Source organism: Mauremys reevesii, linkage group 10 (assembly GCF_016161935.1).
Source record: "Mauremys reevesii isolate NIE-2019 linkage group 10, ASM1616193v1, whole genome shotgun sequence".
NCBI lineage: Eukaryota > Metazoa > Chordata > Testudines > Geoemydidae > Mauremys > Mauremys reevesii.
In genome coordinates this window covers 22,815,184-22,829,681 of record NC_052632.1, presented here as the reverse complement: position 1 = coordinate 22,829,681, position 14,498 = coordinate 22,815,184, and the positions used below count along the sequence as shown (strand labels likewise).

At 38.0% G+C, this 14,498-nt stretch overlaps 1 protein-coding gene across 4 annotated transcripts in view; it reads left to right on the top strand.

Annotated features, from left to right (window-relative positions):
• Positions 1-11,008, top strand: part of ONECUT1 (one cut homeobox 1) — a 32,388-nt gene extending 21,380 nt beyond the window's left edge. Inside the window, exons 2-4 of one of the 4 annotated variants that reach the window (XR_005585178.1) lie at positions 2,957-3,048; positions 3,487-3,493; positions 5,750-5,870. Coding sequence is in view for 1 of the 4 variants with exons in the window: in XM_039490066.1 (XP_039346000.1) it covers positions 5,750-6,042 (293 nt within the window). In the remaining 3 variants the exon portion in view is untranslated. Of the gene's footprint in view, positions 1-2,956; positions 3,049-3,486; positions 3,494-5,749 lie in introns of all 4 variants that reach the window. The other 3 variants (XR_005585176.1, XR_005585177.1, XM_039490066.1) reach the window with 3 other exon arrangements.
• Positions 11,009-14,498: the final 3,490 nt, after the last annotated feature.

Genomic DNA, 14,498 nt, shown 5'->3' with positions numbered 1-14,498 from the left:
CAGTTATGTTATTCATGACTTAGGTCGACTTACCTTGGTAGTGTAAACAAGCCCCTAGGTTCAACTGGACAAAATAGTTAAGGAGATGACTGTAAGAATATTTACTGAGAGTTTTCCTTTCATATGGACTGCAGAATACACAATACTGGGGAACAACTTGCCTCAGCAGTCTGTGACATGCTAATGTATCATTTCAGTAACATATTGATAGGGAAAAAGGGAGACTCTGCTTAAAGGCCTGGAAATAAGTATGCATGCTTGTTTGGCTCATAGGCCCAAGGCTTGCAGCTAACACAGTTTGCTATATAAGGGCAAAGGTTTAACTTCTGCTAAATTTGTTTATTTGTGCAAAGGGCCTGGAGAGCAAGAAACCAGGAACAGGGAAACAATTGAGAAAGATAAGGAAGGCCCACGTGTGCCAATGCAGCTTGTGACAGTTAGAGTGTGGCAAGAGCTTTTGCAAAATGTAACCGCAGAGTAGGGGTCGTCAGGACAGTCAGACCACCAACTCGACTGCCAAGGACAATAACAGGAAAAACCTAAAATGGGAAAATAGTGAGATAGCTTGCTTGTTGGCAAATACTGTATCCCAAATAAGGCAATAACAGTGTGTGATATGCGTGCTACGTTTTGCGGTTTTAACCTTTAAAAGCTTGGGAAAATCTGTAACAGGCGGAGCAGTTAACCCCTTGCATGGGGACATGCTGTCTCTCCCTGCATGCATGCTTGTATGAAAATAAAGGTGGTTCAGGCTGTCTGATCTAAAATCAACCGTGTGGTCACTTTTCCACAACAACAACTTACTACTGCTATCAGTTACTCTGTTAGCTGAAGTAGCAGAGGTCTGTGTTGTAGATCTAAAAGTTATAACTCTGATGCTGAACCACATAGGAGTCAATATAATTCAACACAATTCAATTTATGTGTTTTTATTTTGCTTTTTTTAAAACCCTAGGAAATTACACACAAAAATCTACATTTTAAAGTAAGATTAATGTTGCAAAGTCAAGCACTCAAAAGGTAGGAAATGTCGGAAACCGGATTACCTTTGCAACCTTAATTCGGCCTCCTTGTGCATATGCAATATGATATAGTCCTTAATTACATGATCATATACTATTTTTCCCCAGGACCCCTGCCTCAATCAGTGCACAGGATGGACTGTGGCCTAGGGATTAATCAGGGATGTGTAGTGAAAGAGGCTGTTATTTCTTGAACACCAGCCTCAATTATTGCAGAAGCTGGAAGGTGTGTAGTGAATGAGGCAAGGAACTGCAGGAAGAGAAAGGACAGTCCATGCTCAAGGCAGTTGAATGCTGCCCTGGAGAACTGGATTCTATCACTGCCTCTGGTACAGAATTCCTAGGTAATTCTGGGCAAGTCACTTAAATCAAACTCATCAGAGATTATTTCTAATTATGTGTTTCTCATTTTCTGGGAACCTGAATTGAGACCCTGGGTTTTGATTTGCAGAAGTGCTGAGCACTCGCAGCTGCAGCTAAGGTCAATGGGAGCTGTGCTTTGAACATAGTCAGTGCAATACAAATACTACATACTCTGAAAAATCATGTCCTAGAGGTCTCAAAATGGGCACCCAAAATTAGTGGACACCTTTGACCTTAATCTCTGTGTGCCTCAGTATTGCAACTGTAAAAGGGGGATAATACCTCCCTGTCACCTCACACGGGTATTGGGAAAATAAATTAATATTGTGAAGCACTTGGATACTATAGTGATAAGCTCCAGAGAAAAGCCCCTGAGGTAATTAATAATTTAATATCCAGAGAGCGTTTGAATAGCATGCCGTAAATAAAGCATGGGGCCACACATTGAATAATGAGACTAAAACAAGATATCGAACGGCTGCTCATTCAGTAAGTACTATCCAGCCTGTGAGCATTTTAAACTGGCTTATTTTTTGGAGCAGAACCACACTTTACTCAGATAGGAAGAATGTCAGGCTCAAATAGGAAGAATGTCAGAAAAGTTTATATCACTTTCCTAAGAGGACTGCAACTGAATGTTGCCTTCTCTGATGAGATCAGTAGAAGCACCAGAGATAGTTGTTTTTTCTCAACTTAAATTAGGAAGTATCTGTCACGTGATTTCTATGAGAGTTCCTTGGCTCTAGAACAGGGGTAGGCAACCTATGGCACGTGTGCTGAAGGCAGCACGCAAGCTGATTTTCAGTGGCACTCACACTGCCCAAGTCCTGGCCACTGGTCCAGGGGGCTCTACATTTTAATTTAATTTTAAATGAAGCTTCTTATACATTTTAAAAACCTTATTTACTTTACATAAAACAATAGTTTAGTTCTATATTATATACTTATAGAAACAGACCTTCTAAAAACATTAACATTATTACCAGCACGCAAAACCTTAAATTAGAGTGAATAAATGAAGACTCGGCACACCACTTCTGAAAAGTTGCCAACCCCTGTTCTAGAATATGTTCCCTTCCTGATCCATCACACTCTGGATTTCTCAATCATTCTGCAAAGCCTACCATTTTTCCTGGGCACTTAGATGGGGATTGATCTGAGGGGAGAGGCTGGTAAAATATGGGATTATTGTTTTGTTGGTTTTGTTGGCAGGTCTGATGGTGTATTATGTGATCAGTCTAATTCAATCTACAATATTGTGCCACATTAGGCACTTTTTATCGTTTTAAGAGGTGTAGAGCCAAGGCGAGGCACTTTCAATTAAACTGAACAAAATTAAATTAATTTTGGAAGCATTGGTAGCAGCCCCATAGTTAAGGCTGGGTTTTGAATTTGGTTCTAAGATCTGCTTCCAAAATCCCTTACAACTTTTGAATAGAGTAACCAATTTGTTCGCAGATTGAAATACTGCCTATCCTGGGACATGAGAAGAATGTTCTAACAATTTGGAGAGTGACAGATGTTTGTTTGATCTTTAATCACAATTTTAACATTTTATGTTTTCTCCCCAGTACCTTAAACTTTTTGGATCCCTGTGTTCTCAGCAGCGATAGGTTTTGAGAACCTCAGGCCTTGTGCAGATGCTGAGGTCCTCAGGAACAAGGTATTTTCAAATCATGGGCCATTTTCTAGGGAATTATTTAGGAATCTTAACTTGTATGGGGTGGAGCCACAAAGATCAAGAAGGTGTCAAGCTTTACAAGGCAGATTTGCAATGCATGTTTATTTTCTGCTATTCTTCATGTTTCTGAAGCACCATCCTATACTTGTTTGACCTAGAACTAGGAGGTTTATATATGCAGATAAACCAACTCTGTATTTACTGCTGTGTGTCTGTCTGGTTGTGATTCTAATGCTATTTGTCCAATCAGGACAAATTATAATGAATAATTATTTAATCGGTGAACAGTGCGTCTGTGCACAGGTCAGAATCTGAGCAACCATTGACAGATTAGAGAGGGGGCATTCTGAGGAAATGAAATTATTTTTAATTTTCTCTCAAAGTTTGTTTCCTTGACTCCCCTCATGGCATCACTACAAGGGCAAAGGTAAGGATGGACACTGGAGTCATTACAGCAGCAGTTTAGGTTCTTAGGATGTCTTTACTGTGAATTTACATACTTTCAAATATTTGAGGTTTTGTTAAAGTTTATTCTTTACTGTGAATTTCCCTGCTTTTTATTGTTTGTTAATAGATAATACAACATTCTTGCAAGGGTATTTAAACTCTTAGGTTACCAGTATATATTCCCAGCTTGAACTCCAGCTTTTGTCCAGGAATTAATTAATTAATATACAAAGCATAACTTCACTGAGGGTTTGCTTGAATGAAAAACACAAGGTTTGACATATTAATGGTATATTATCGTAGAGGACAGGGAGTTTGGATTTTAAATGGTTCTTTAGTTCAAAACAACTATAAACATTTTTGAATCTCTGTCCATTTGATTAGTGTGTCATAACCAAGCAAACATGCTGTAACTGGAATAAATATTGGCAAGTAACTTCTTCAAAAACTTCACTGCTGAGAGAACTGAAATGCCCTTATCCCCTGCCTCATGCACAGGTTGCTGTGAGTGACAATACACGAGATATCTGGGGGTTTAGTGGAATAATTTGATCTCCTCAATCCAATACTAAAGGAATGTGTGGCCATACTGGGACAGCAGAAATGAGGACTGAATGGGCATGGAGGAGGAAATTTAATTTTCTCTTTAGAAGTGGTTCCTCCAGGTCAGCAATGAGACATAATTGCTGGGGAATGAAAGGGAAGCTTGCATTCCCACTGCCCCTTCTGTCTCTGTTCAATGGATAATCTCCAGGTCTTTCAATACAGCATTTTCACAAGTGCTATATGCACTTTAAAAATACAGACCAAAACAACATCAGAAAACAAGAACGGAAACAGAGATGGAATTAAATGGAAATGTTGTAACCAAGATTTACTGTGTCACTGTTCTGGGTGTCACAATGTCATTTATTTTGTTCAAAATATCTAATTATCTGGCCTCAAGAGTGTAATATAACCCTGTTTCTTCTCAGTTCTTTGTTCCTCTGCCAATTAAAAGATGCTACAGAAAATGGATTGACAACAAAAACAGAAAAATTAAAAAAAAGTGGAAAAGTTTGACTTGAAAAATCAGTAAATTTCCACTTCATGTTACAGGGATGATACAGAGGTATACAGCCAGCATTACTGGGCATTACAAAGGTTAAATGCCTCAACTGTAGCATTTTAACAGACAGTTATAGAGTGCCTCTCCCTCCTCAGATTTTTTCTCTATACAACAAAGTAAAAGAGGACAGTAAGTCTGGGTCACCATGATTACAAGCATATCTATGACCCTTACAGGATGTTATTAGGGTTTACCCCTTCCCTGGGAAAAGTCAAGGGTGTGGGGGGATTTCCTCCTGGTGTTTCTTTCTTATGCCAGGGGGATAGGGTTTGCTCCATGGAATGGAGAAGCCACCCTCACACATCATGAAGCCCTAGAGATCTATAGGATGCCAAGCAACTGTGAGGTGCCCCTGTGCTGGTTCCATACTCCAGCAGCCTCCTCTCAGCTCCCTGGTATCATGGCTCTGGACCCACACTACTGGGGACTACCCCTAGATGTGGCTTCCTCAGGGCCACACCCTTCCCCACTTGGAGGGGGATTCCATGGGTCAAATCCAGAGATGAACCTAAGGGAGACTAAACTAGTGTAATATACTAGGTCCCTCAGTATGTATGGTACACCAACTTTGAGTCCCTCAGAAGTCTCTTAAACTTAATTAGACTCTGACTTCCTGAGACTTACTTTGACTCACATCCACTGACCAACCTGCAAGCTACACTTCACTCCAAACCTTACATATCATCTTTGAATTTGACCCACGGAGTCTGAGTGTAAAGGAGTCTTTGAGAATGTAAATTAATGTAACTCACACTCCAAAGGGCCATAAGAGATGAGTGAAATGAGTTGTAAAAAAAAAATCAACTAGTGGGTGGATGTAAGAATGTACAAATTCATGAAAGAATGCCATACCCTCCTCCATCTTACACCTTCCTGTATTGTCATCTAGCTGTTCAGCATGTAAATTACACCAACACAAACTCACTTATATATAGATAAGTGAATATAGGTAGGTCCAAGAGGGGCTGACTGTAGAAGGATCTGACTTACCCAAGCTTAGACATCATCCCTAAATTTGGAAAATCTAAGGTGAAATGAATGTTATTTCCAACTTGTTTACTGCATTAGCAGCATCTTCTCCAATGCTCTCTCAGTCCAAACTCTAACATCTCCTGTGTTTTATTGCAGCATGCAAGAGGAAAGAACAAGAACATGGGAAAGATAGAGGGAATACACCCAAAAAGCCTCGGTTGGTCTTCACGGATGTCCAGCGTCGAACTCTACATGCAATATTCAAGGAAAATAAGCGTCCATCCAAAGAATTACAAATCACCATTTCCCAGCAGCTAGGGTTGGAGCTGAGCACCGTCAGCAACTTTTTCATGAATGCACGGAGGAGGAGTCTGGATAAGTGGCAAGACGAGGGAAGCTCCAATTCAGGCAATTCATCATCTTCATCAAGCACTTGTACCAAAGCATGAAGGAGTAACCACGAACTAAACCTCGGTGGAAAAGCTTTAAAAATAAATAAATAAATAAAGACCAGGACCTCAAGATAGCAGGTTTATACTTAGAACTATTTGAAAAAAAAAAGTTATTTATAAGTCCAAAGAAACCAAAGACTTATTTCACCTGCATTTTGACTTTGTTCTGAGACACACACTTTAGTAGGACGACGACTTGGAAAAAAACAGAAAAGAAAGAAAAGAAACAAAACAAAAAACAGAGAGAAACGAAAGAAACCACTGGTCTTACACCTTCATCCATGATCATTTTCACCGTATTTGGCTTGTTTAGTGGTTTGGAGCATAGTGATTTCTTGTCATTGAATGGACACCTTTTCAGATATGGCTCTTCATTTCCACAGATATTGCCATGAAGGTGTATGGTGTATCCGTACTGTGTACACACCAGTGGTTAGGGACTTAGTCAGGGCTCGTCTTCAGAAAGGGTTGTGCCATAGCACAACCAACATAGCATGGAGTCGTCTGAATTCATTGAACGGTGGTGTGATTTTTTGCTGTTTTATCGTTTGAACTTCGCCAGTGCGACACCTGGAAACAAGTTCAAACTAGGCAAAGAAATTTTGAATGATACCTAAACCAGTGCATTCTCTTTGTTTGTTAAGGAATGTTCAGATTTTAAACAAGTGAAATAATATTCCATCCATTAAAAAAATCGACTAGCTACCAAAGAATACATTTAATATTATATTGCAGGTATTTTATTGCAATGATTTTAATATTCCAAAGCTATTTTTACACAAAATACTATGTAGAGTTATAGGTAGAAACTAATCTAACTGTATAACACACAAAACCTGTCATCAAGACTGTTATTTGCAATTACTAAACCACTTTAATATTTGTTTCCAAGACTGGCAAGAAAGAATGTCATTTTAGGAGTCACAGTGTCAGAGCACAGGTGCTGATAGTGGAATCCTGCTTCCACCGAAGTCAGTGAGTTTTGCCATTGGCTTCAATAGGAGCAGGATGTGGCTTTACAGCTGTGTGAATGGCTGATGTGATATTTGCCATGTTTGCATACTTTTATTACACTGTCCCTCCTTGGCTGACATTGCTGAAGGCTCATCTGCTTGAAGGGTGTCAAAAGACCATCTTTCCCTACCAATGTATTTTATATACATCTCCCAGCCAGCAATATCCGCTAGATTCCAAATATTATATTCCATTCTATTTAATTCATTTTGTACACAAAAATTAAAAATCTGAATACATTTACAGTGTCCGATTCTGCCCCATTGACACTGAAGTTTATGGATAAAAAGGCCGTTAATGAGAAAAAGAGTTGAAGGAGACATGTGAAGGAATGTGCTTTTGGGACCAAATTCTTTTTCGAATGAAGATTATGGCAAAACTCCTGCTGACTTCAGGGGGAGCAGCTCCAAGAAGATTACGTTTGTGCTTTTTTGCCCTTTTTTTTTGAGGGGGGTGGGTGAGGGGGCACATCTTGAAGTCAATAGCAAAACTTCTATGGAGCTCTATAAGAGTGGGATATGGCCCTTTGTTTTGTACCTGCTTACTAGGCTACATTTTTATTTCAGTACATTCTTTCTTGCATGTCTGTTAACCAGGAAAATGCATGAAATAGTTTACAATTTATAGTTGAAAAGCTTTAAGTGCTCTGTTGCTAACAGAACTTTCAGAGGAATGAAATTGTTCCATTCTTATTGTGATAAAATCAGAAAGAAAGCAGTGCAACATCTGCATATAAAATTCTAGCGTAGAGGGGGAAAGATTTTACATGTGCCTGTTAGATCTCTAACTGGTATTTCAAATTACTGTAGCAAATCGCCAAAGCATACCAAATTCTAAAGTGAGCAAATATGCAGGTATATGTCCCATTGCTAGAATAAGAAATCTGTAATCTTTCTTATACCTGTAGCTTAAAAAAAAATCAAGGTAAACTAGAATCCAACATATGTTATCATGGCAGGTTATATTTTCTTGTGATAAAGTCCAATTAAAATGCTAAAGACTAAGAAATTAAGCAACTTTTCAGCACCATCTATTTCCCAAGTTAACCATGTTTGGTCAAGTTTCAGGCTATCCAGTTATAATTACAAATAGGTATTTTAAAATGCAACTGAAATATCTCCTTATTAAAACAATGTTGAATGAGAACAGGATGTTTGTCACTAAATATTTCTCAATTTTTTTCCTATGTTAAACTCCTTTTTAAAAAAACTGACAATGCAATTGTCTAATGAAATGTGTTCCATGAATATTAGAGTCTCTAGTTTACCTTAAATTCTAGCACGGTTTCTTTTAAAAAGCTCTGTTCCCAACTAGATATAATTGAAGTGGAAAAGTTAATAGGAAGACATAACCTCACATTTAAGGGATCTTATAAATGCAGTCTCATTAATGTAATATTGAAGAGGACAACCATAATTAACATTTTGCTTTCTCCAGGAAAACACTGCTTTGTAACTTACTTATAGTTTAGAAAGAAAGCCTTATTTATTTAAAACTTGAGAATTAAAAAATGCAGGGAAATTCAAAGTACATTACCACATTTTTTAGTATTTCCAGTGTAATGTGTCTTGAGACTATTTGCTGAAACCAAAGATAACTTTCATACCAGCATTGAATTTGCACCCAATATGCAATTTCAGGATCTCTTGCTATGTATACACACACACACACACACACACACACACACACAAATTGATGCACAAGTTAAAGCCTAAAAGTGGTTTTCTTACATCTGTTTAAGCATGCTTTAACCTTTTTGTTTTTATAAGCCATTAAGAACAAAGTCACCCTTCCTGTAAGCAATATGCTAATCACACTTTGAATATACAGAGAACACACACTTCTCTTTAGTTGGTTTCTAAATATGAAGCAAAATAAATATGGAAACCTTCATCCTGATTATAACGTTATTTTATCCCTCAGGATACTGCTCCATTGCACTGACTGAAGCATAGACAGTAGATCATTTGATGCACCCAGATTCTTATTATTTCTTGTCTTTAGTAATGGTCATCCATGAAGGTGATTTTTTTTCCCCCAAAGTTGCACTTAAACTTCTACACAAAGGATAAAAGCCTGGCCCCACTGAAGTCAATGGGAGTCTTGCTACTGACTTCAGTGGGGTCAAGATTTCACCCAAAGATTTCCTGGAAGAATGGAAGTTAGTATTAGAATAAAAAATTACCACTGAGCCACTGGTTCAGGACCTAAGAGTGACATGAAACAGTTCTGAAAGGAAGCAAAGTGGGAAAAGTTTGGAAACATCAAGAAATTGGACTTCAGTCAAAGTTTAGTTAAACAGCTATTGCGGGTTAGGAATGTACACTCAGTTCCTGAAGTGCATCCAAAAATTACCATAATGACCCAAGAGAGGGGGTGTCAAAAAGGTTGAAAGTTTTAATCCATCCACATCATAAACTGCATTATCAGATTTCCAGAAAAAAACAACACTGCTACTTTTTTGGCTCCCATATTGCTGTCCAAGGGCCTCATCCTACAGTCCTTACTCAGGGTAAAAGCAAAAGTAAAATGAAAACACCTACCATGGGGGTTGTTGCCTAGCGTCTCAGTCCTGCTCATTTTGAAGTCAACGGCAAAATTCCAGTTGACCTCAATGCACCAGATTTCACCATGCTTACCCATGTTGAGTGGAATCTTATTCCATGAGTAGTCTGTTGAATTCATTGGGATTGCTTCTGGAGTTATGTGCTACTCGGTATTTGGCTTATTGTGAGCAGGGTCAGGCCCTGAGAAGGACTTCAGAATCAGGCTTCAACATCAGTGGACATTCTGCCCAAAGGGGACTTCCTGTCCTTGGAGGGCAAGAAAACATGTCTGACCTTGTTATACCAAAGAGTCCTAGGACACTTCTCCTCGCCCGAGTTGTAAAAAAGGTATTTTTTCCCAGGAAAGGTGGTACTTCCACCTCCTTCTCTTTCTCCTATCCTCCTCCTTCTTTGTACATAAGGATGAAAACTATGCATTTAGCAAACAAAGAGAAAGCACTTATCCTTTTTCTATCTAGCTGTGTTTAGGGTGCATTCAAAGGCCCAGAGGCTAATTTTGAGACTTTGCTTGGCCTTCTGGTTTATTATTGTGGTGTGGTTAGCTTTACAATACATTTGGTAACTATTTCCTAGAGACAAAGAAGCAAAAGGTAAGGAATAGCTACTTCCATGTGTTTAAAAAAAAAAGTGTGTAAAGATCTACTATTTATAGTGTGAACCAAAGACGCTACCTCACTCGATTTCCATTGGTGATTTTAATCACATTGATGATACCAAAGAATACCAAAGATTTTTCATGCACGGCCTTGGTCTGTAAAGGGAACTCATTCTCCTTCTTAAATACCCTCCACCATTCCCCTTTCTCAATCTTCACTCAGTGTGTAAACTTGTCTGCATTCTTAATAATAATAATAATCTTATGAATACTACTCTTACTACAACTGCTATACTGATGATAATGATAATAATAATAATAATAAAGCTCTAGGCAAACATGTTGCAAACTTTGTAAACTCATAGGACGAGTGCCTTGCTTGAACCAAAGTGTTAAACCGCTGTTGACCTCTTTATCTCTCACCTTATACTCTTTGAATACCTCAGCCTGTTAGAAAGGCCACTAATGAAAAAAAAAGGAATAATTCTTCACCGTGGTGCTTTTTGCCGTGCAACCATGCAATGAAACTTTCTTTGATACCAAAGGAAAATGTTTTTTTCCACTTTCTTGCTGACAAACCAAAGGTTCCTTCTTCTTTCCCCTTGAAAGCAGCTTGAGTCCCTCCACCCAGACAGGCCGTGCATTGCTTTTACCAATTTCTCCAAATACCTCATAGTAATAAATCGTTAGGGTTATGTTGTATAGAGAGTTTATGTGATAAGGCAGAACTTACTAGTTTGATAATTGTTAAGATTACTTAGAAAAAGTTTTATAACTCTTATTTATTTTGTAGAGGTTGTTTTGTTTGTATTTTTATTATTATTATTAATTATTATTGTTTGGGTTTCTTTCTTTCTTTCCCTTCATTTTTTTTTGGCAGAACTGCTCTGTTATACTCAAGGAAGATCTTATTCCTGGAAATATTTCAAAGGTTGGGTAAAGATTGTTGTTTGCAAAGAATGCAAGAAAGGGAGAAAATATATATATATATATGGCTTTGATTCCTTTTGTTTAAATTAGGAAGCTTTTTGTGTTTGCTAGTCAATGTTCTTTTTACAGGGTAAAAAAATATTCACTGCTGTGATAAATGGGTTCCTATTTTTTCTCTATAATGTGCTGTGATTTTTAATTTAATTACATTTTGTATATGTTTATTTAATCACTGCTTTAATTTATGACTATGTAGTGAAAAAATTGTATATAGTAGATTCAAAAATGGCCAAAGCTTTGTGTTACAATCTTTTTGTTCCTGATGCTGAGATAAACTGAAGGAGAGTGCTTCTCTTGACTGCAGGGTGTATCTTCAGACTTGTCTTAGCATGCACTTCAATGTGTTACAAACACTGCCAGGTCCCCCACCTCCCAGAAAACAAACAAACAAAACTTGTACATGCCAAAATGAGTGTTTCAAAGTAGTACTTTTGTCACTTAGAAAGCAGAAAGGCAATGTTAGTGTGTTTTTTCCTTTAATTTATTTGTCTTTTTCTAGGAAGGTTATTTTGCGGGTAAGACCTGCATATCCAAAGAACTTAAAAGGTGTTTAATGTTTAAAAGCACTGGCATTTGTGAGAGACTTTGATTTGTTTTTCGTTTGATTTGCCATTCGCACGGGTATAGCAAGTAGAGGGCGTAAAACTTTGGAGAAAAGCTAACTTGAATTTGGAAATGCTCTTCAGTACATGATCCAGTCTTCATCAAGCTTTCCTCCTCTCCCTTCCGCACCAAAACTGCTTCAGCTAGGACAGGGGGAGGATGCTGCAAACATGATAAATACACCAACATGGTGATATACCGAGGGCTGGCTCGTGCTGCCATTGAGATCAATGGGAAAAGTTTCACTGAATTCAGCTGGGCAAAATGGTGCTCTGAGAATCCATTATTAAGAACAGCTGGTCTGCCAGACAGTTATTGGGTGTGCATTTAGGAGCAGAACAGGATAGTTTCTCAGTTCCATCAAGCATGGAAATATTTTCATGGGGCATGAATTTTTCTTCCCCCTCAATCCTCAAGAAAACTGGCAGAATAAATTTGTAGGCTCCAAAGCACAAGGGCTTGCCTGGATTAAACACAAATTTAGCCCCATTAAAGGCAATGGGACTACTCCCACTCTTAAAGTTAAGCATGTGCTCAAGGCCTGGCTTCAGGAAAGCACTTAAACAGAGGTTTAAGAGCTTTCCTAAGAGGGAAGAATTTAAGTGGGTGATTCAATGCTTTTCAAACTTGGGGCTTATGGCCCAGGCCCTCAAAGGTATTTAGGGTCCTAAACAATGGAAGTTAGAAGCCTAAATACCTTTGTGGATCTGGACATAAGTGCTTTGACAGATCAGGACCTTCAACATTTGAGGAGAAAGTCATCCCCCTGCAGAAGCCCAGCATAAGGCTGATCCAGTCACTAAGTTAGACTTACAGGATGGATAGGCTTTGCCCAAGGTGAATTCAATCCATGGCTATCTATTTGGTCACCCTGCAGAAACAAAACAGAATGGAAATGTATTTCCCCCACACCCGTAGAACTGGAAACATGTACTTTATTCTGTACTTCCCCTACGCCTGGCATCACTTTGTACATCTTTAGAGAACAAAATCAGTTTTAATTGAGAGAGAAAAAGAAATGACAATGATAATTCTGCAAAACTGATGGTGGCATCATGGCACAGAATATACGATGCCATTTACCTGTATTTTGTTTTGCCTGAGTGATAGATTCTGTTTCAACTAAATGCCATGTACCAACATGATTTGTGATGGGTGTAAATATTTTCTTTTCACGCACAATAGTTAAGCTCAAGGTGTACACTGTTTTTGTTTTCGGGGATAGTTGAAGGGTTCAGAGAGGGAAGGACAAGGGAGGGTTTGGGCTTTTGGTCAAAAGTTACACTTTCTTAGATAAATTTTTATACTTCAAGTATTGAAATGGGGCAATAAAGATGCTCTGAAATGCAGGATCATTAAATGGTCTATTGGTAAGCATTGGCTAATTGTCTGCTTTTAATACATAAATTAATGCCGTGCAATGAGTTATGTTTCACATGGGGAAGGAGACAACATAGTAGTCTATTAATCCAACAGTAGCTATTAAACACTGGATGGAACTGTATTTAGAAAATGTTTTCTGTTTAGTATTTTGATTTTTCTTGGTATGTTCTGCATTTATTGCATAATCATTGTGGAATCATTTTAGTTTTGCAGTATGACCCAAGCAACAGTATTAAAAGAAAATAAAGTTTAAAGCATTGTCTTTTCCTTGCTTCAGTAGTTGTCTTCATAACCCTTGTGTCTACTGTCCAGTCCAAGCTAAACAACCTTCATTCACTTAGATGCTCCCAAATGATCGATTTTTTTTATTAACCTCTTCCCAGTCTTCCTCTCCTTTTTCTGCTTTTCCATTCTCACACCTTTGACCTTAACTATTTTTTTTCAGTGCAAGTCAGTTTCCATGTTCAAGTTAGCTTGATTGTTCATAATGTAAAAAGGGCGCCAAAGACAATCATCAGGTTTAAGATCAGTAGAGATAGGAAATCTTCCAAGAGCGAGAGGGAGTTCTTCCATAGCAATGAAAAAAAAAAAAGAAAAAAGAAAAAAAATGAAAACTTAAGAGAAGATTTTGATAAAAAGACGACTTTGCTGTCATTTTTGGTTTGCCAATTAGAAAACAGTAGTAGTTTATGCGTTGCATCTGCATTTCATACTAAGTGATTATTGTACCTAATTACAGCTGATTGCTAATATTTCCTCAATCTCTCTCTCTTAGTCAAGCGCTTCTTCTTCTGTATTTTGTGTATAGCGACAAGTGTAATGCACTAGGCATTATTCTGGTTTGTTTATGGGTATCTCCTGTACTGCGTTAAGATTTCTTTACGTTACTTTTTTTAAGCTTTGCTACTGTTCTCACTTTATGCCGTGCAATATCATCTGCTGTGTTTGCTAAGCAAAAAAAAAAAAAAGAAAAGAAAAAAAAAAGCAAGTGATGATGTCATCATGCTTTTCAGTGTTAAAATGTTTCAGCGTTTATGTAGTCACAAAAGTGTAGTAAATAAAAGGTTGGATTTTCCAGCACTTTAAATTTAGACATTTCTTGCCTTCTTTTGTTTTTCCATCTACAATCACAACATCCTAATCTAATCCTTAGGTTTGCTTTGGGAGAGGAACGCGGTCATTCATGTGCAACAGCGATTAGAGCGTTCACAGGATAGTATGTGCCAGAAAGACACAGCTCATAGAAAAGAGCAACATATTGTTGTGTCACCTCAGGCGCATCCCAGGGAAGAAATTGTGGC